Below are 21,756 nucleotides of genomic sequence, written 5' to 3'. Positions count from 1 at the left end.
GAGAGTTGCAGGAAAAGCCTTCTCAAAATGTTATCAAATTCAATTAAGAAAAAATCTTTTAGTTTTAACATGCTGTGCTAAAGGCTTTCCATGTGGTCACATTGAGTGCAGGGGAAGCTACAATAATGTTGTAGAATGGAGTGTGAGATATGTGGGAAAGCAAATTTTAGCATTACATAGGGCACCACTGAAATGTGAGAGCCCAAAGACTGCCATTGATAGCCTGTGGCATAAAGGGGATATTTTAAAAATAACTTTTAAAAGCATGTTTTCATTATTCCTAAATGTACAACTCACCTAGATTTAATAGTATCTTGCAACAATGGTCTTCACAAAGATTTGTTAAGAACACAGTTCTCTTGACACCGGGCCTATAAATGCTACCTGCTGAGGCCAGGAGATACACGTAGCATATCTATGCTTAAATAAACCTGTTTTTCTTCAGTATTATTTAAAGCAGGGGTAGCCAATGTGGTACCCCTCCAGATGTGGTGGACTACAACTCCCATCATCCCTGACCATTGGTTATATGGGATGATGTGAGCTGTAGCTCCAAACAGCTGGCATCACATTGGCTACTTCTGGTTTAGTGCAAATTCTCAATCTAAACCAAAACTTTATCGAAAACTTAAAGTATTTTCTAATCCATTATCAGCTGCTGGAACATACCGTCTAGGCCATGCACACAAACTATGAGATGAATGCCATCATCTGAACTTTCCTCCTCGTCTGTGCTGAAATAAGGAACTGAAGATGCCAGTCTGGGAACATCACTATACATAAATCCAGGGAGCTGAAGTAGTTTCAGTTCCTCTTTAGCATGAAGGAATCTAAAACAAGCAGATTTTATTTAACTCAGTTTGGTAAATATAAGTACGTTACATTCATTTGATTTGTTTAACTCATCTATATTTAAAATTATAGCCAATTGCAAATCCAGTATCTCTGATCAGAAAATGTTGAGAGTATGTGCTCACCAAAATTACTTAAGGCCAACACACTCCCCATCCAAAATATGGCTTTTGCAATATAGCTACAGCCTAGCCCTTCCTTTGCAAGGTACTGCAATCCCATTTGCTATGCTGAAAAATCAATTAGTTACAACACCATACCACTCGCAGCAGTTCACAGCATTAGTGACAGATAATTCCTCGTGGCAAAAATGCTTTAAAAAGGCGATCGTCTTTATACCACCTTCAATTTGAATCCTCTAGCTGCCGTTTCTATTATAGAAGCAGCACAGGCAATATCTCTGTCACACTCAGCAAAGATCAATACCTGCACAGGGCTGCAGACCTTTGCGCAACCATCTTGGTTGGTTTGCAGTGTTTCATATGACCATGTTGTATTGGCATTGTGCTATGCTGTGACAACTACTTCATTTGCAGAATAACCCAGGAAATTGAGACTTTAATAAGCTGCTTAGAATTTAAAAGTTATTCCTGATGCTCCAATTCATGTCTTATTTAGCAATCAGGATGCAATTCATAACCAAAAGCAACACCCAGCAAACCATTTCTACAGAAATGGACCCCATCCTGAAAACACTGAAGTTGGGGGCCAAACTAGTTGTGAAGGTTGAAACATGGTTTGGCACTGCACAGCTGGATTTTAGAAAACAACAAAAATAGCTGGCACCAGGGAAGCTGGATTGCATGTGTGCCGTGGCAAGATGGGGGCTTTAACCTTTTGCTCCCACCATGGTCCCAACCAGAATTGGACCACCCCCTGCACTTGCTATTGGTATTAGTGGGAATCTTCCTCCAATACGGAATTGCAAGCTGCGGTGTGTATGTGTAGTGAGCTCTTTTTCAAATTTTGTGATGAAACAAAGCTCAAGAACATATCTAAGGTGGATTATACTTTCATTCTAGCAGCAAGTCCGCTCAATTCAACTCTGCTCAAAATAATCTTCCTCACACTTCACAGGTGGATCACAGTCCTGGTCATTATGCACATACCTCAAAACTTTCATATATTTTAATGTGGAAATAACCTGGAATTCTAGGTGTAGCAAAATGAAGAAAAGTAGCAAACCACCACCAAACCCAAAAAATAAAATGCAAATGAAGTTTGTATATTTTCTTTTTAAACTGGATTTTAAAAAGAATTGTTTTAAACCATTGCACTTACGCTAGCTTTTGTGGCTTGGGAGAATACTCATACCAGGAGACAGAAGAAGCTGTAGTGCAGGACATGCTGCAGGGCTGCTTGAGAACTGCATTTGATTTGTCTTTCGAAGACCATAACACGCCACACGGATAGTCTTTCAATGCAGTGGGAGCAGCCAAACTACCTGGAGCACACAGTGGAGCCACGTCTGTTGCCTCCTCAAAATAATCACTATTCAATATTTCTGTTATAAAAGGTCCCACAAATGCTAGGTCAAGATCTTCCTCAGCATCATTTGTGGCTCTATACAAATTACTATCACCTGCTTCCTCAAAATAACCATTTTCAACCATGTCTTGATCTTGCTCCTCCTCTTCTTCCTCCTCTTCTGTTGAAATGGAACAGATTGTTCCCCTTTGAGGGCTAACTGAACTGCTATTGTCAGCAGAATGTATTTTGGAAATATCTGTACTGCTTTGATTGCCAAAGTAGTTTTCTACAAGTCCTTGCTTCAGCATATCATTGCCTCCTTCCGAGGATACGATGTTCATGCTTGTGAGATTTTCATCTTTTGCAGCTGACAACTGATCAGCCAGTTGTTTTTGCTCGAAAGAATCACTACATTTTCTTTCACTTGGTTGCTTCACACTGCCCTCTGGATAACTAGACACTGAACCTGAAACAACACAGGACTTGCCCAGATAAACAACTCCTGAAGGAATTTCACTTGTCTTTTCCACAGTGTGCAAGTTTGTATCAAGTCTTTGAGAATCATTACAAATTGCACCAATATTCAGTTGCAGGTTGCGAGAGTTCACATCCTCAGATGTACTTTCATCAAGTTGTAGTGGACATTTTTTATCTGAGGTTGAGGAAGGCAGAAATGTCGCTTCATTGCCTGAATACCCTACACACTGCTGTGGCAAAACTTTTGTTTCTTCACTGTCATCACATGTTGTCAACTCAATTGCTCCCAGGTCTAAAACAGTTTTGCTATCACTTAATTGGCATTCAGGTACATCGGATATCTTTGAGTTTTCATCAGGGGACAGATCATCATCAGAAGGCAGAGAGTTTATTGATGTCAGGGAGGACTGTATTTCACTAACAGCACTCGTACTTTCAGTGCAATGACTCTCTACTGGGTGTTTAATATTATTATCTGGTTTAAGCAATAGTTGAGGAAATATTCTTTCACTGTTGCATGCACTTTGCCCTTGAGGAGTGTCAAGAGCCACATCTGTACTTGGGAGCATTGCAAAAGAACTAGGTTCACTTTCTACACCAGAATCTGAAAACCTAGATGATGCATAGGTAATACTAACATCAGGCAACTTAAGTACGTCTCCACCTACAACTGCAACAGAAGTTTCTTTTGTAGATTGAATGGGCAGGTTGGTGCCAACCCTTGTGAAGGAATCCTCAGTATGCTGGAAGTTTGTTTCTTGCACCACTTCCTTTTCAAGCTGCAGTTCTTCTGATTTAGGTTTTCTCTCGCATTCTGAACTTTCAAAGGTGGGCTCCTGCAAATTCTCTATACGTGAGCCTTCTGTCTGTAATCCAATACGAACAAAAACTTTATCTCCTCCACAAATATTTCTACAATATGGTTTTACTTCTATTTTTGTAACCCCCGGTGAACCAAAACAGTCTTCAACAGTACTTCTGGGGGTCAAGCTGCTGCCCCCATGAGTACCCCCAATGCCTGCTTGGAGGGTATCAGATTTACCCAAAATGACTGAATTTGCACAATGAGAGATGATAGAGCTGGGGTGGTTTTCCTCATTCCCTTCCAGTTTGGCAGTTCTTTGTTCAGTTCTACATGGTAAACTTCTAAACTCTTTCTGGCTGATTTGCCTCATTAAGTTCTTCGCATCGGAAGCATGGCCACCAATTGCAGAATCCAGCCCTTCTTTCTGGTCCAATGAAGGCATACCTTCAAAGCACTTTGAGATGTCCTCAGGTACTGCACTTTTCAAGCATTTGTAGCCTACGAGGACTACAGAGTCCTTAGAGTTTTGTTTTACTATTTTTTTGGGATTTTCAGGTTTCATTGTTTTCATCAATTTAGTAACCTTAACTTTGGATTTGTTTGCCTCTTGACATTGCACTTTTGCAGACTTTGTGAATTGTTTTTCACTTTCTGAGTGCCAAGCATGGGAGGCAACTGAAGGTCTGTTTTTCAAATCCGGGCTAGCCATAAAACTTTCTTCAGAATCTGGTTTATCAGGTTTCTTGGAGTCAGACTTCTGATGAGCTGTCAGCCAGGGTACATCCATCTCTTATTTAAAATAAAAGGCAAGACAATGTAACTTATTACACACCTGAAACTTTTACTAAATTGCAGTTTATAGATTTAAAATATGAGTAAGTGAAGAATGTGTTTCAAGAACATTCATTTATCTCTAGATAAATAGGAAACTGCATTATATTGAATCAGACCATTATTGTCTACACTGACTGGCAGCACAGGGATTTCCCAGCTCTACCTGCAGCTACCAGGGACTGAACCTGGGAAAATCTGCATGCAAAACATGTGCTATACTATGAAGCTATGGCCATTCTCTGGACTCTCATCAACCAATAAATAAAGCAGACAGTTTATGCATTTTTAAATATTAATTAGTATTTAAATATGCTGAGATCTAGGGGCAGGTGGTGAACTTTTCACATTTGTAATAGGTTTTTGAGACTTCCCTTGTAACTGTCGTACCATGTAGTACCATATACTGTACGACCTGAGAAGATGCTCCCAAATATCAGGTTAGGCCCCCAATGCAGCAAAAGGACTTGCAGGAAGAAATGGAAGCCAGGAAAGCTTCAGTGCACACATCCTTAAGGTTCTGGCTATAGTATGTTTCAATGTGTAAAAGCAAGGATAGCCAACATGATGTCATCAATATGCTGTATGACTATCATCCTTGTCAACTGGCCATGCTGGCTGGCTAATGGGAGCTGGAATTACACAACACCTGGAGGGCACCATGTTCATAATTTTTTCAGGACAGAAAATTTCTAAACTTTTATTTCAACCCCCTACCCCCCAAGACAAAACCCAATGATTTACCTTCAGTAACAGAATCTAGATACCGATCTTCAAAGATTATAGGCAAGGAGTTCAGATCGCCATCTAATTCACTGCATTCAGTAGGGAGAGGCGGCAGAGAACTACAGAAGGAGGTGCTTTTTATGGCAGTACACATCTGAAGGTAACTTTGCGCACTGAAAGATACAATCTTATGTTAAAATATTTGTAAAAAAGTAAGCATCAACAATAAGCTATAACTGAAAATACAACTGCATTTTAATACGGTACAATTAAAACATGAACACTAATGAAAGGTCAAGTCTTAATAATGAAAATTATATTCAGTACACCTAAATTAGATTTGATTAAAGAAAAACCTTTATGCATTTACCAGCAGAAGTGATAGCAGTTTGGACCAGTGCCATACAGGTACTGTTCTAATTGCAAAGCAGGGCTATAAATGTGTAGTAAAAATGAAGGAGATATTGGATATATAGGAAGTTACATGACAGTAGGTAAAAAGGGCTAAGGAACAGACTAGGATCCATGGAATAATAAAAGCAGAACATTTGTGGATAAAAGTGTTTTACATTGGCAATGAAAACTGTTCATGTCTGAAGAACGACCACTCTTACGTCTGGAAACACTTCAACTTCGTAAGCTTTTTTCGTGTGTGCTAGAGGCTGAATCAATAAAATCCTCTCAGCCATTCAATGCTACTGTCTGAATGTAGTTCCGTTGGTAGAACTGGCCAATATTAAGATTCAACTGGCCAATATCAATGGAGAACCTGTCCCACTCCAGAGAGTGTTCGGACTCCAATTCCCATTAGTGCCAGTATGGTCAATGGTTAGGGATAATGGGAGCTTCAGTCCGGCAACATCTTGATGGTGACTGATTCCCCATCGCTAATGTATATGAAAGGCCATCTCACACCTCACGTTTGGAGAAAGTGTCAGATGCAATTTGTAAGTTTTTTAAATACATACAACCATAAAAATGTATTAATTATTTAAAATATAAATAGCTTAATACTTTTTTAAACATCCACATGATGTACAACATAAAAACAAAAAAATATTAAAACAAAAATAGAATATCTCCTGCACCCTTCATTGCATGCAGGACTGCTGGTGCTTGAAACAACATTTTTCAGAGGCCAGAATGGCAGCAAGATTCATGCATGGGGAGGGAAAAGCAGGAAGATTCCCAGCTTTTCTCCTCCCCAGGTCTAGGGTTTGAAGAGAGGGCTGAGCTGCTATCAACACTCTCAAATAGTTTCCCACCATTGGTTTGGATTCTTGCAAAACACAATGGATTATTAACCCCTTTCTTCTCTACCCTGGTTTTTAGCTTCTGCTTGTAGTGGGCTTCTTAACACCAACTCATGCATCCTAAGTGATAATAATGTCCAAAATCCAGTGGCAAAACTCTGCATGGGAGAGCCTGACGATCCATGATGGGGAAGGGGATGAGCGAAAAGGAGGCAACCCGTGGTGAGCAATCCCATGTCCCATATTCACCAGACTTAATTATCCTTGCCAGCTCCTGCGATGGCCCGGTTGATGGGATCTCTCCCACTAAACTCAGGGCCTTGCTGGCCCAAGGGCTGACAAAGAGACAGAGCCACTGCCACAGGCAGTGTTTGCTCCACTAACCAAGCCCAGGTTGAGGACTTCCTCCTGCTGAAGTCACTCCAACCTGTCTCCAATAAATTATCCAGTGAGTCAATAAAGAGTGCAAGGTTGGACTCTCTGCTGCTGCTGGGAAACATTGCAAGAGCAACTTTTTAGATGCTGCTGATCTCTCTCTTTTACTACCAATTTTTTTATTTGTAAAAAATCCATTCCAGCCAGAGACAGACAAGAAGGAAAGGAAACAGAGCAGAGGTTGCTAAATCCTAAAACTGTTACAGCTCTGCCAATGCCCTGTCAATAGGATCTGGGTAGGACTGGAACTAGGGAAGGGAGGCTCTGTCTCACCAGCAGGCATGCAATTTCTGTTATGTATATCCCTGGCCTGGGAAGCAGATAAGAGCCTCAACACACCTGAGGATCTATTCTTCCACTGCAGGTTAACAGTTATTTGCTTTTCTCCCAATCTAAATGCTATTAATCCATTTATAGAGGCTTCTTTGACCCAGCAAAGATTTCTCTCAATGAAAGGGGGGGGGGGGAACCTAAGAAGATTTTTGCCAATTCCTCCTTTCACCTGCAGCCCAGCACACCACCTGCTACACTATTCTGGAGGTCCCACAACCCTTTGGAATAGGATTTTTTGGGGGAGTAGGGGGGGTTACAGGAGAAGAAGCTTAGTGAGCTATGGCTTAATATTTTCAACTTAAAGGTACTTACTGTAGCTCTTGGTATGCAAGCGCTGCTTCCCTTGGATGTTCAAGACAAAAAAAAGCTTCAGAAAACCTACGTACCTAAAATGTTTCAAAGTAATAAAACGAAAGGTACACACTGAAATAAAAGTTTCATCACTCTCTTTTCTCTTAAAAAAACAACCCCCCCCCACACATAACGCATCTATACTATTAAGTCACAGTAAAAGTGCATTTTCAGTAATCTTTAAAAACACAAATTCACAAAAAACATTGGCATGAAATAGCAAATTAAGCTGGGTCAAGTATTGCAGCAAACCTTTCAAAGTCATAACTCATTTTTAATCCATTTAAGTGGTTGTATATTTTAATGAGAAATATGTTGCGATATGGTGGGTTTTTTTTTTAATAGAAAACATTTAGTAAGTTAAGCAGAATTACATTGTGGTTGCATACACACTATACCTTTAAAGCACTTTACTTCCTCCAAAGAATCCTAGAAATTGTAGTTTCTCTCTCACACAGCTACAATTCTCAGCACTCTTAAGATACAGTCTCCGGGATTATTGGGGAAAATAATGTGCTTAAATGTATGCTGGGCACGCAGACTGTGTTTCAGGTTATGTCTCCTTTTTTCAGATGCCCATATAGAAACAAGTAAAAAATGGAACATTCAAAGTGTTTCAACAACTCAAAAAGTACTCAGACTTGTCCAACTGAATGACACACTCTTTCCACCCACTAATATGAATATGGCATCCATGAATGTTTTCTCGTCTACTATGTTTTCTCGTCTACTTGGTGTACACTATGCCCATTCTGATAGCCCATTTAGAGGACTATTATTGAGGAATTAGGTGGCAGATATGTCATACCTATCATAAACTCATGTATCTAGGTCTCTAATGCTCAGATGGCCCTTCCACACACTTAATGGCTATCCCATTAATTACACAAGTCTTTTCCAAAGGTTTGCTTCCTACTTCCTCAATAGGATGTCCTCCAAGCCAAGGAGATCAGTTTTCCACAGCAATTCCACAGCAATTAGTGAGACATCCCTATAATACCCTTGAAAGTGTTGTCTGGGTACAGTGGTACCTCTGGTTACGAACTTAATTTGTTCCGGAGATCCGTTCTTAAGCTGAAACTGTTCTTATACTGAGGAGCGCTTTCGCTAATGGGGCCTCCTGCTACGCCCGTGCCTGTGGCGTGCAATTTCCATTCACACCCTGGGGCAAAGTTCACAACCAAAAGCAGCTACTTCCGGGTTAGCAGAGCTCGTAACCTGAAGTGTTCGTAACCAGAAGCGTTCATAACCAGAGGTACCACTCTACTACAAATGTGAGCCAATTCACATTTACTGGAAGCAACATGCAAGTGCCTCCCTGCGCTTTCTTCCCATGTCACTCTGGGAATACAAATATGAAGGGTTTACAGATTACCTACAAATATGAAGGACTCACATTCTCAGGACCAGTAGTGTCGCTCCTTCCTACATGAATATTGCCCTCCCAAGAATTACTCATTGCTTTGCTGAACTCGGTGGGACTTACTTCAGAGTAGACATGTACTGGGCTGCACTGTTATAATCTTCAGGGTGGTTTGGTGCATGAGGTGGGGCACCAATGCTGCACCACCCTCCCAGTACTGGTGGCACAGCTGGTTGCCATGAAAGGCCACAGTAGGGAGGTGTTGAGGTGAGCATTGGATGCCTGCCCCAGCAAGCAGCAGCAGCACAGCTGGGAGGGCAGTACAGTGGCACTCCATCTCACACACTACAGCTGTTTTTTGGACAGAAAGAGACCTAGTTTTAAGAGCTAAACCAGCCACATTGCTTTAGAAATTAGTTTTGTGGATGACACACTCCTGTGCTTAAAAGTTGTATCACAACAGAATGAATACATACACGCATTGTATGATGCTCTCGTGCTAGCAATGCAGTGATATCCTCTTGGAAGTTAACGGCCTCAAGAAATTGTCCCCATAAAGCCATCAGTAGTGAACAGAGCTGTGCAAGATGCATGTTTATAAGTTCTGCCAGTTCATCAGGATTCTCCATTTTCTGCATCAACAGAGAAAACAAACTTGTATTCTTAGAAGTAGAAACTCTAGCACGTTGAGAAAGTCCTAATAAAGTTTTCTTCTTCTTCTTAAAAGTATCTTTAAAGATTAAAAGCATTTTAAGTTTTTTAAAATAGAAAGGGATATGAATTCATCTATCCATTTGCCTTCCTTTGAGTTACGGTATTGACTGTTTTTTAATAATTGGTAATCAACCTTAAGCTTAAAAATGACACTACAGTCTGTACTCAGACTTTAGAACTTCAAAGCCTCTGGTATTCTCTAATAAGAACTATTTTTCTGGTTCTGACAAAGTATCCATTTAGTCAAGGAACCTGTTTCCAATAGAAGAAAGCCAGATGTTTCAGGGAACCTAAGAGGACATGGAGGCAAAAGCCATCTTCATTCTTTGCTTACCAGCAACCACGATGCAAATGTACACTGCCCCTGAACCTAGAGATTCCATTTGGTTACAATGACAGATCTATCTTCCTTAAATTTGCATATTCCCCCTTTAAAGCAATCTATGCCTGTGATTATTACTGCTGTACAATGTAAGCTAATTATGTGTTGTGTGAAGAGGTATTTCTTTTGGGCTATCCTGAGCCTATTGTCAATTTCTGGAAAAACCCAAGTTTGGAGAGAGGGAGAAACTGTCACTTTCACGACACAATTTTATAGAAATCTATAATGTTAAAAAGGAGACACATATAGATGTCAATTTGTCTAAAGCAAAAAACCTCCAAATTCTTTAATTTTCCTGATAACAAAGGTGCCCCCATCATGTAATTATTTAGGGTTGCTCTTTTCTGAACCTTTTGCCATTCTGCAATATCCTTTTATAGATGGTGTGACCAGAACACAGTATTCCAGCTGTAACCATAACATACAGTAGGAGTAGATAGATGTGTTTATACTGGCCCTTTTATTTTCAGTTATTTTCTTTATAATCCTTAGAATGTGATTTGCCTTTTCCACAGCTGCTATTGATTTCTACATTGAGTTGCTTATAAACCACCCCATGGTCTCCTGGATAGCCACCATAGGTTCAATCTTATCACTGTACATACATGTATATAAGGTAGCTTTCGCCCCAAAGTGCATCAGTTTATACTGGCTAGCTCACATGGCATTTTGTAGCAATTTGGATTTTTCACTATCCTTCAGAATTTGGTGTCATCTGTCTCACTGCTCATACTTCCACATCATTTATGAATTAGTTACATTTCTAACATACAGTACTATAAGCCCCAAACAAATCCTTAGGTGAGACCAGTGCTTATTTCCTTCCACCACAAGAACTACTTGTTCCTCTTAGAGCCTTTTTAACCAGTTCAGTTTGTAAGAAGACCTCTTTTCTTATCCCATGACTGCCAAGCTTGCATAGGAGCCTTTGTAGAAAGACTCTGTCAAAAGCTCATTAGGCAAAGTATGTCTACCAGAGTACTCATATCCACGTATCTATGAAATAATGCAAATAAAAATTAATTCTTTAGAACCACAGTTAGCTACCGTGTTTCTCATATTATAAGACATGTCTTATATTTATTTTTTCCTCAAAAAAACACACCATGGCTTATTTTCAAGGGATGTCTTATTTTTATTACAGTACATGGGTAGTGCAGTAGCTCCCCCCCACTATCGTGTTTTGTGTGTCCTGTTGCAAGTGTGTGTCCTCTCGCTCCCACACCGGGCAGTGAGCTGGGGAGCGGAGGTGGTTTTGCTGAGTTGATTGAGTCAGGCAGGCAGGCAAGGGAGTCACCCTGCTATTTCGGATCGCCTGAGGAAACGTTTGCTGCTCTCTCCCCCCCCCCCATGCCTGCGCCTCAGCCGGGCGCACATCCTCAACCCGCTTTGCCTTCCGCCCCTCCCTCGCTGCCAACCGACCCCCACCCCATTTCCCCGCCTGAGGTAAAAAGTCCATACCGTAGTTAGAGCCGGTGACTGGCTGCCCAGCTACCGTATGTGAAGGCCGAGGGAGGAGGAGGGGTGGGTGGGAAACCTCTCCTGGCCATTTCCTCACCTCCCTCGTTCGTTCACGCGCTTGCCTGTCTGCAAGTGGGGCTTCGCGCGGCGCGTGCAAAGGCTGCATCCGGGTCCCGGGGCTTCACGCGGCGCGCGCAAAGGCTGCATCCAGGTCCCGGGGCTTTGCGCGGCGCGTGCAAAGGCTACATCCGCGTCCCGGGGCTTCGCGCGGCGCGCGAAAAGGCTGCACCCGGGTCCTGGGGCTTTGCGCGGCACGCGCAAAGGCTGCACCCGGGTCCTGGGGTTTCGCGCGCCGCGCGCAAAGGCTGCACCCGGGTCCCGGGGCTTCGTGCACTGTGCGCTGAGGGTCCTGCCGGGTCCCGGGGCTTCGCGCGCTGCGCGCAAAGGCTGCAGCCAGGTCCCGGGGGTTAACGCAGCAGCAGCATCCGGTTCCGAGCAGCCCCCTTCCTTTTCCTCTTCTTTGCCACAGACCTGCGGTATGGCTTATTTTCGAGGTATGCCTTATATTTTGCCACCTCAGAAAAATCCTGCCATGCCTTATTTTGTAGGGATGTTTTATAATGTGAGAAACACGGTATTTAAAACAGTATCTAACATCTGGAAAAAAAACCCTGAAATGAAAGCAAGCAAGCAAGCTGTGAGTTAAGATTTACATGGATCAGAGAAAAAATACCTTTATTTCTTCACAGAGTTCTGACAGGCGTGCTTCTACATCTATATTCTCTGAAAAGATTAGAGTGTATGGAAAATGAATATTCCTAAATTTTAAGCTACATTTTATAAATTGCAGAGGGAGATCCCATTCAAATCAGTTCAATTTTTAAAACAAAGCTTTTTGGTTGTCTTGGAAGTTCCTTAAATACTGTAGTCAATGTGAAATCCAGTAAATTTCCCAGCTGAGAGTTCAGCTAAGAACAAAATCCTTCTGGTTTTGCAAGCAAGTTCTCATAACCACATTTATTAAAACACTATTTTAAATGTTACTAGACCATAGATAAGGTACATGAATGTACACTTGCACCTCTTTTGAGTGTATATTTTAGAAAGACTTCCAAAAAGCAACACAATGAAACTGAACACACAAACAAAATTTAGACCACTTCCAATTTACAATGAAAATCTTGCTGGAGAAAGCAAACTCGAAAGAATTCCAACAATCCATATTAGGGCAATACCTCTATTAGGCCTACTCAAAAGTCACAAAATAGAATACAGAATGCAATATTTTGAGTTTTATAGAATCCTTCATCAGGTTAAATGTTAAAAAAAATTGCAAGGCAAAAGGGAGAGAAAGATATTGTTTCCTGGTTGGTATTCAATCCATTCAAGTACATCTGGTAAGAATCTTAAGGTGGAGTGTGAGAGGAAGCAGACATTCAGATGAGGTCCTTTTTAGATGCCATGCAGGTATCATATTGCATTGCAGCTTCCTTGGAAGGAAACATACTAACAGCAGAGTCCCCATCTCTGAAAATAAAGCAGCCAATTTTATAACAATAAAGGTACGGCCATGATATGGATTTTGTCTTAATGGCCAATACTGCTAAAACCTTTTGTGTGAAATGGAAAACACCAAATTTAAACGTACAAAAACTAGAGGAAGAGGATCTTATATACCTGAATAGAAGGCTTTATTCTCTGAGGAAACATTCCCTCAAACAGCTGTTCTGTTGACCATCTTTTAATCTTGCACACCAGCTGAGATAAATCTATATCCCTATTAATGTAAAGGACTACCTACCAGTTAGTTTCTTTAAGCCTGTTCTCCACCTAACAAGAAACCTGGATGTTTCATCTAAGGATGGAAAGGGAACAATGCAACAGTTCATCCAAACCTCCCTCCCTCTTTCCTCCATACACCTCTTTTTTTAAATATCTAACGTGATGAAGAGTTCTGTAGAACACCAAAGGTTGTTCACTATTTTGTAATGTTTTGGGTGACCCAATAAAGGTTCCCTGATTTTTGCATTTTTCCTTTTGAGTCAAGACAGCTACCTTTACTGGGTGATCTGGAAAATTTAGATCTTGCATTTAAAATAAAAAGGTTTTACATTTAAATATGCTGAAATATTGGGATGGGTGATTAGGACATATAGGAAAAGTCAAGCGGAGGCATTACTATTACACTTTGGATTGGATCATAAGTTCCTAAGAGTAGAGCAATTTTCATGTCAGACTCCCACTAGGGGGAGGGAGAAGGAGACACTGATTTTTCCTTCCTACCGACAATCTGTTCAAGAAGCTTAGGGGACCTTCTCAAACAGTGTGGAAAATGGGGGGACTGCAGTGGGAATTAGTGAAAACAGCTTCTCCCACTTCTGCTCCCATGAGTTTCTGCTGAATCAGTCCCTTCCATTTGCAGTAGGGCAAGTCAGGATTCACAACATTATATTTAAGCTGATTTTTTAAAAAATAAAATAAAATTCTGATCTTAAGTGCAGTATAGATAATCATATTAATAGCAGAGTGTCTGTGGCACACAGTCAACATGAATTTCCTAGGTTTTTTCCAAAATTAATTAAAAGGCATGAAATAAAGAACGTGGTCTGTGTTAAATTAAATATGAAAAGGGAGCTTTGGAGATTAGTTACAGCATTAAGTATATTTGTTTAAAAATTAATTTACTATAGCTTTAAATCACCACCCCTCTTCTGCCCCAAAGTTCTCCCATTCAATTTATTTTTAAAATTGAACAAACAACACTGACCATCCTTTGAGAAATGTATCTGCCTAGTCCAGGCATAGGCAACCTTGCCTCTCCAGATGTTTTGTAACTACAACTCCCATGATCCCTGACCACTGGCCCTGTTAGCTAGGGATCATGGGAGTTGTAGTTACAAAACATCTGGAGAGCCAAGGTTGCCTATGCCTGGCCTAGTCAAATGTTACTCTTTTCTTGGAGAGTAAAAAAAACCCCAACAGCTTAGCCTTTCATTCAATTTTTGTATTCCAATATAGATTGCGTCATTTTTGTTCCACCTTCCCTATCTAAGTATTCTTTCCTGAGTATTTTTCCACCTAGAAATAAACTCCTGGAAAATAAATCTTAACTAAAGTTACTGTTAGTTAAAACTATTTTGGATACAAGTGTTTAATAAGAAACACTTATATTCTGAAAAGAATTTCAATGAAAGTTTCACATTGGTCAATATCAAAAGCTTGTGAAATAAGGCAAGCCCTTACCTGGAGTCAAAAAAATGTTAACAAAGGAACATGTGCCGGGAAGCGCATTCCATAAATATGGACCCACAACTGAAGACCCTCTCCCTTGTTACTACCAAACTTCTCTTAGAGGGGGGACCTGGAGAAAGGCCTCAGTTTCTCATTATGAGACTGATGTGAGATTCTAGTATGGACTACAGAATGTTAACACACACTACAGTTTCCCTAAGTGCCACATTTAGCTCTTCTGACCTGAGATGTGCGGGCCTAGGGCAGTATACAAATTTAATAAATATTAGTATTATACAAGGAGAAACTTAAGCGTAACTAGGAGTGCACACATATTCCTTTAATGCCAAAAGTGGGGAACCTTAGGTCTGGGGGCCAAATCTCTCTATCTCTCTGTTTGGCCCTTGGATCTTTCTGTAAATCACACTCCTCACCAGTGCTGCACCCTGCCATTCTCAACTACTTTTGCCTAACTTGGACATGTTCATGAACTGTGTCAATGCCTCTTGCTTGCCTGTGTGGAGGATAGAAGTGTGTGTTTGTGTGCGTATGCAGGAATCTCTGACTTTTGCTTAGCAGGAATTTAGCCTTCCGAACAAAGGTAAGAGCTACATCTGCTGTTCTGCCAGTTTTTGCCTTTGGTCCCACCCAACACTGGCATCCAAGCCCCCCAAACACTGTTCATGAAGAATGTGGTCCTTCTGTATAGTACTAACATGGCATTGATTCATTTAAAAACAACACCTGACTTTTAAATATTTGTATAGATTTTGTAATAAATCTTTATGTTTTCTAAAATATCATCCCATATACATATAACCCATGAAAGAATTCTGTAGTTTACAGTTCCACATACAGCCATACGAATTCAGTTAGTTAAGAAAACAATTAGTGCTACTCCATGTTTATTCCTGACATACCTTGACATCAAAGTATATGGGCAAGTGATTTTACCCTCCAGCTAAAAAAATTATTCTTCAAAAAAATATACAAGAAAAACATGCTACTCCTGGGGTAGATTAGTTCCCATCATAACAAAAAATCAATTACCTATCCACATGGCTATAGAATTCATCTGGCGGTAGTTCCTTTGTGCAGAATATTTTGATTATTATTATTTAAACAAAGAAGCACCAACTGGCTTTGCATGAGTGGAGCTCCATGCAGAGGGATTGCCAATAAGGGCCAATACAGCCCTCCTTTGCCCTTGTAAATTATGTTCACACATTGCATCAGCCACTACCCAGAAAGGTTGTTCTGTTTGCTTTCCATTGGTCAGGTAGTTTGCTTTCCATTTGCTCATTCAGTTGTGGCCAAGGATTTGGTCTGAACTCATTTAAACACCTGACCACTGCTAGATTGAGAGGGAGGACTGGGGGCAGAGGGAATAGAACACACACTAGGCTCTCATTCTGGCTAAAGGCCAACACATACAGAATATTCTGTTAGACCCCATGATAATCCCTCTACTCAGGCACCTGCAGAGTTTGTCTGAGGCCTGGGGCAGGAGTCTTGTTAGAATAAAGTTATAAACTCAAACAAAAAAGCAGGCGGTTCCTGGTGGGGTTCCCTGACAAGTTTAGCCCTCCGAAGTCTGGCTATACCTGCCCTACATGGGCCTGCCTCTACTCATACGAAGGGGGAACATACTCTAAAACACAACTATATTCACAGGCTGTTAAACCAATCTAAATAATTCTAAAAGTATGTTTCTTTTTGTGATTTAACTAATCAACAGCAGCTACCACATCTTCTAGCTAACTAAGGAGGTTATAGGCATGCTGATGTTCAATTATAAAGATGGTAGCAAAATACAAGCTTTCATCAAAGGCTACCTAAGAGATAGAGGGAGCAAGAATATGAGGCCCAATATATTTTTCTTCCAAAACAGAAACCAGGTATTAAATATTAGCTCTTAGAACTTAAATCTATACTATTATGTTACCACACAACAGAATATATCACACTATGCAATCATTTTTGGTTTATTAACAAGAGGCTAACTGAACTACCAGTGAAATGAGCTCATTTAATCAGCACTTCAAAGGCCAGATAGAGCTGTATACAACCTTAATTTGAATAAAGTTAAGAGCCCTTTTACACAAGGTGTGGATAGCATCTTTGGGTTCTTTGCTCCTGTTTAAACATGAATTATAAGGAATTATTTACAAACAAAAAGCTATGATGTTTTATTATAACAAATCCTAATTGGTTAAGCCGCTTAATAAAACAACATACCTATATAGGCGTGTCCCTGGATTCGTAGATATTTTCTTCTGAGGAGGCGTTCATAAAGGACCTGCATGCTGGGCTTGGCTAGTTATAAGGATTGTACACACGACTAGTTACTACACTCCTTTTTCCACCTGTGTTTTATTATTATTATCCTTAAAGTTAGTAAGAAAGTTTTATCACTCACCTAGTAATTAGTGCAATTAGATGAGAAAAATTAAAGAAGAGACTTTAGGAAAGTTCTAGATAAGGAGTTCTGGATGATGTACATTATGAATTTATTGGATTCTTATCACCTGTTTGGGTTTTCATTTGTTAAATCATGATTGCCCAAATGCTAACAATTTCTGTTATGTATGATGCATATTTTATTTAATAAATTATTTAAAAAGTCAATTTTGAAATAAAAATGTACATCAGATAAATAAGTAAATGGAAGGCAAAAGGAAAGACAGAGAATAGCAAGTCAAAAGAAAAGAAAAGCAAGGTTTTTTCCTGAAATTTAAATAGGATTTTAGAATTATTTTTCCCAAGAATCCCATTTGAATCTCATTATTTTGAAAGCTATTTTTTCCAAGAGAAGATTCTATATAGCTTATAACTAATAAACACAATAGTTAGATCATCTTGCAAAAGGCATTCATAAGATTATTTTTAGTTACTACAATGCTGTACACAGTTGCATGTGAGTATGCCCCAATGACTTCATTCAGACTTACACAGATGCAACAATACTAGATGCAATTTCATAGTTTTAAAAACATATTTGCTTAGAATCATATTAGTAGTATTAGTGCATGTAACTAAGGCATTAAACACTTTTGTAAAATACATAGGCCAAATTAAAATATTCAATAACAAAAATTTCAAAAATTCACAAATAGAATATTAAAAACAGAAACTGTCAGCAATGGAAGCATACATTGAAAGCCCTTTCTACTTAGAAGTTCCCTTTTTCAAAACAGTTTAGTAATTTGCTAATGCAACATGTGGGCTTGATTAAATTCTTACAGAGAAGCACTGTTTGAATAGGTTTTTTTGTATATCTGCTACCGGTGAAATACACTTTTTAGTCCAATATAGACTAAATTCTAATATAGACACAATTCACAAGCACAAACAGGGCATGTAAACCACTATTGTGCAAGAGGTGTAGAAACTTGCCTTACTATGCAACAGGCAAGAGACCTATATGGTATCACATGAATAACAGGGGTCATTACCCCACAGAAAGTGACATCCTGGTTTGCATACTAAACACTGCATTCTGAGATGTGCAGCAGCACTAGAGCAGCTGGACTCAAATTAGGCACAGGTGTAAACAGGGACAATGTATTAAAAGAATAGTGGGGACTATAATCATCAATAAAATCTTGTAATTTCTTTTTGTCACCCCTCGAGTTAAAGTCTTTTTAAATTTTGCATTATTTTATTAATCAATTCCTTGGGTGAAGCTGTATGATCAATCAAGTGATAAGGCTTAGAAGCATCTGTATGTCCTTTTGATGATGGAATTAAACTCCCATGGACTATAATATGCAACATAACTTAGTAGGTTTCAGCGTATTGATAAAGAATGACTAAACTTTTGATGATTATTTTAATTAAAGCCAAAGGTATCTGAGCTCATGCTGGATGTGTGTGTGATATAGCTACAACTATTTTGTGTTGCTGAAGAACCAGGAGGACCCAATATAAAGCCATCACTTCTGTGCAGGTAAGTACCGTATATACTGGCGTATTAGACGGCTTTTGAACCCAGGAAATTTTTTTCAAAAGTTGGGGGCCCATCTTATACGCTGGGTCCAAGAATCTGCAGTCACCGCATACGGTGGGGGGAGCTCAAAAACGGCCGCATTCCCACTGTATGCAGTGACCATATGAACACAAAGAAGCGCGCTCGGGAGGGGGCTGCTCCCCGCCAGGGAGAATGGCTCCCTCATGGCTTTGTGACCTGGATCAGCGCAGAGATACAGTTTTGTGTATTTCATTGGTGTCAAGCTGCTGCCTCTTCTCTTTTTGTCAGCGCAAAGCAAAGGGATCTCTCCGTCTCTCGCTCTCTCTTTCACTGCTGCTCAGCGTCTTTCGCTGGCTGTGTGAGCCTCCGATGTCTCTGCCCCTCTATCACTATCCTCTCTATGGTTTCTTTTGCTCGATGTCTCTGCCTCCCTCTCCCTCTCCCCCTCCCTCCTTTTGATCGATGTCTCTGCTTCTCTATCTCTCCTTTCGCTGGCTTCTTTCCCCCTCTCAATAACTAAGCAAGCAAGCAAACAAACAAACCACCATTTCCCCGGCTGCAGACTTGAGTGCTGGAGAAGACAGCCTCCCCTCCCCTCCCCGCCAAAAAAGGGCTGGAGTACATCCCAAATTCTATATTTTAACTTGAAAAGTAAGGGGTCGTCTTATACGCCCAGTCGCCTTATACGCCAGCATATACGGTAATATTATAAGCACACCTATAAGTTTCTCTTTTTTCAAACTGAACCACAAGTCACATTTTCATCCTCTCAAAGTTTAAAGTGGAGCCTAATTGTCTTGTTTGGTAAGGGTAAGGAGGTGGCTAAAAGCAGAGAAAGGGGAAGGAAGTACTCGTGCAATACAATAATGTTTTATGATCAAAGTTTAGCTGTTAACTCTAGAGAGATGCTCTTCTTGGCTTACCTCAAGTCCTCTCAAAACCCGTTTTCAAAATGATAGTTGTACAAGCTATTGTGTTAAGAAACTGCAAAAATAAATTGGGCTTCTCATATGTCATATCTATTCCAGTGCTACCCAAAATGCGGGTTCACAGACCTTTTCGGTCATTGATCCCAGTAACTCCACCACAGCCCTGGTTGGGTGGGATGCATCAGGTACCAAATATGGTATCAGTCCCTGACACTTGCAGGGGGAAGGGGGAACATGCCAATCCACCACATCAGATACCTTGAAAAACACTGGTCTAGTCAATAAATACTTAGTTGGAGTATTTAGAATTAAGCCAATGTATCAAAAAACAGAACAAAAAACAATACTTCTTTTTTATGTATTTTGGGCAGAGCCCTGAGTAAGGACTTCCATTTGCTCAACAGGGTTTAAACCCCTCTCTTCTTCCTGAATCCACCAACAGTGGCCAGGATGGGGGGGTTGAGTGAACCCTCAGAAGAGTATGTGGTGGGAAGAGAGGGGGCATTCTTCCATCTGGCAAGCTGCAATGCTAGCACAGATAGAACATTCATCGTAGCCCAATGATGAATTCCACTCATAGTTTATATTAAAGCCTTAACTTCCGCCACTCTAAATTTTTGATAAATATGCTACCCTGGTATAAGCAATTGAAGACTTTTAAATGTGTACAGAACAGCTAGCATGTTTTTTTTCTTTTTTGTCTTGTAATTCTTAACTAAAGATTCACCCTTGTGGTCTCAAACCAATATTGACAGCACAGTGCTTTATAAGTGAGCATAGCTAATATAAATTATAGATAATGGTTGTTTTTACACATAACGCTAAGCCATGGTTTGTTTTAATCATGATTTCTTTCAGCAAATCATGATCTATCTCAAGAGAAAAGGCAACAAACTATGAATTTTTTTATCCAAAACGTAAGTTTGTTTTCCAGCTGCTTTTGCCTTGTGCTTCTGCAGCCTGCAAGCATCTAGGGTGGAATGTCAAAATAAACCATGGTTAAGAAAAGCTGCTGCATTTTTACATCATTCCAAACCATAGTTAAAACAAACAACAGTTTGTAATCCAACAACAAACCATGGCTTTACATAGGTTTGTTCCTAGAAAACAATGGTTAGTCTGCAGGGCTAAGTTCAGTTGTTTAGACAAACCATGGCTTAGTGTTATGTGCAAACCAGACCACTAAGTACAGATATAGGTTTACCATTCAACACAACTGTTTTAACCTTTTATTCTAGCGTATTGCACTTTAGGTATTTTATTCTTAAAGGTAAAAGAAACAGGGAAAATCTTAAGTCAAGAAGAACAAACAAAAATAAAAGACAATCTGTGCAATATATTAAATATGAGGGCAGAAAACAGAGTTCATGTTTATACTATCTGCTGAACTAATACCAGATATGCTGCAGACATCTAGTACTATAAAAAGTGCTTGCTGAGACATATAGAAGCAAATAAAGTATTTATTTCACATACCTGCATCTAATTTCAGACAGGAAGGCAGCTCTTTTGATAAAGTGGTGAAATAGCTATGTAATCCTTTGAATGCAATCAGCAAACTGGCACAAAGTGTACGGTGGAGATTGTAAGCATGATTCAAGAAAGTCTCTGCTATTATAAAACTGCAGCCCTAAAAATAGATTTGAAAAGTTATCAATTCAGCACTAACAGTTACAGCAAAATTACATTTAAAGATTAAGGACAGGTCACAAAAATTTATGTCTAAACACAGCATTTTGCTCCCCACTTCTGGTGGTAGCCTTCCATGCCCATCTACAAGAAGCTCCCCTAAGACTGGGGCAATTTTTACCTCCAGAGCAGCAGCAATGAGGAACTGCTATTGGACAGAGAATAAGAAAACATTTCCATGCACATCCAGGGCTGAAGGCTGCAATCCTGTACCATGCTACTTTTTCAATAGGACTTTCAAGTAAATACTTAAAGAAAAAACCTCAGTGTATTTAAGAATACAATACTTTGACACTGTAAAACTGTATTAAGCAATATCACTGAAAAGTAGTCAACACTTCAAGTAATGTTCTAAAATGCCCAATTCTTGACAAACACATTCATTTTGTGCAACCACAGCACTGAGATACAAACGCTTTATGTGTTAAAAATAAGATTGTTAAATATTTATCATTTCTTTCAGCAATTAAAAAATAAATAAAAA

General features: G+C 39.9%; 1 protein-coding gene across 2 annotated transcripts in view; it reads right to left on the bottom strand.

Moving 5' to 3' along the window:
- Window positions 1–21,756, bottom strand: part of FAM135A (family with sequence similarity 135 member A) — a 51,871-nt gene that overhangs the window by 9,506 nt on the left and 20,609 nt on the right. For both annotated transcript variants that reach the window (XM_035109672.2, XM_035109670.2), the window contains exons 9-16: window positions 21,060–21,213; window positions 16,923–17,000; window positions 12,187–12,236; window positions 9,373–9,528; window positions 7,495–7,568; window positions 5,180–5,334; window positions 2,134–4,393; window positions 670–830 (exon numbers count right to left, since the gene is read on the bottom strand). In XM_035109672.2, the coding sequence (XP_034965563.1) occupies window positions 670–830; window positions 2,134–4,393; window positions 5,180–5,334; window positions 7,495–7,568; window positions 9,373–9,528; window positions 12,187–12,236; window positions 16,923–17,000; window positions 21,060–21,213 (3,088 nt within the window). The remainder of the gene's footprint in view (window positions 1–669; window positions 831–2,133; window positions 4,394–5,179; window positions 5,335–7,494; window positions 7,569–9,372; window positions 9,529–12,186; window positions 12,237–16,922; window positions 17,001–21,059; window positions 21,214–21,756) is intronic.

This window comes from Zootoca vivipara, chromosome 3 (genome assembly GCF_963506605.1).
Source record: "Zootoca vivipara chromosome 3, rZooViv1.1, whole genome shotgun sequence".
Taxonomy (NCBI): Eukaryota; Metazoa; Chordata; class Lepidosauria; order Squamata; family Lacertidae; genus Zootoca; species Zootoca vivipara.
The sequence above is the reverse complement of the archived record's forward strand: the minus strand, read 5'-3'. Positions and strand labels throughout refer to the sequence as shown.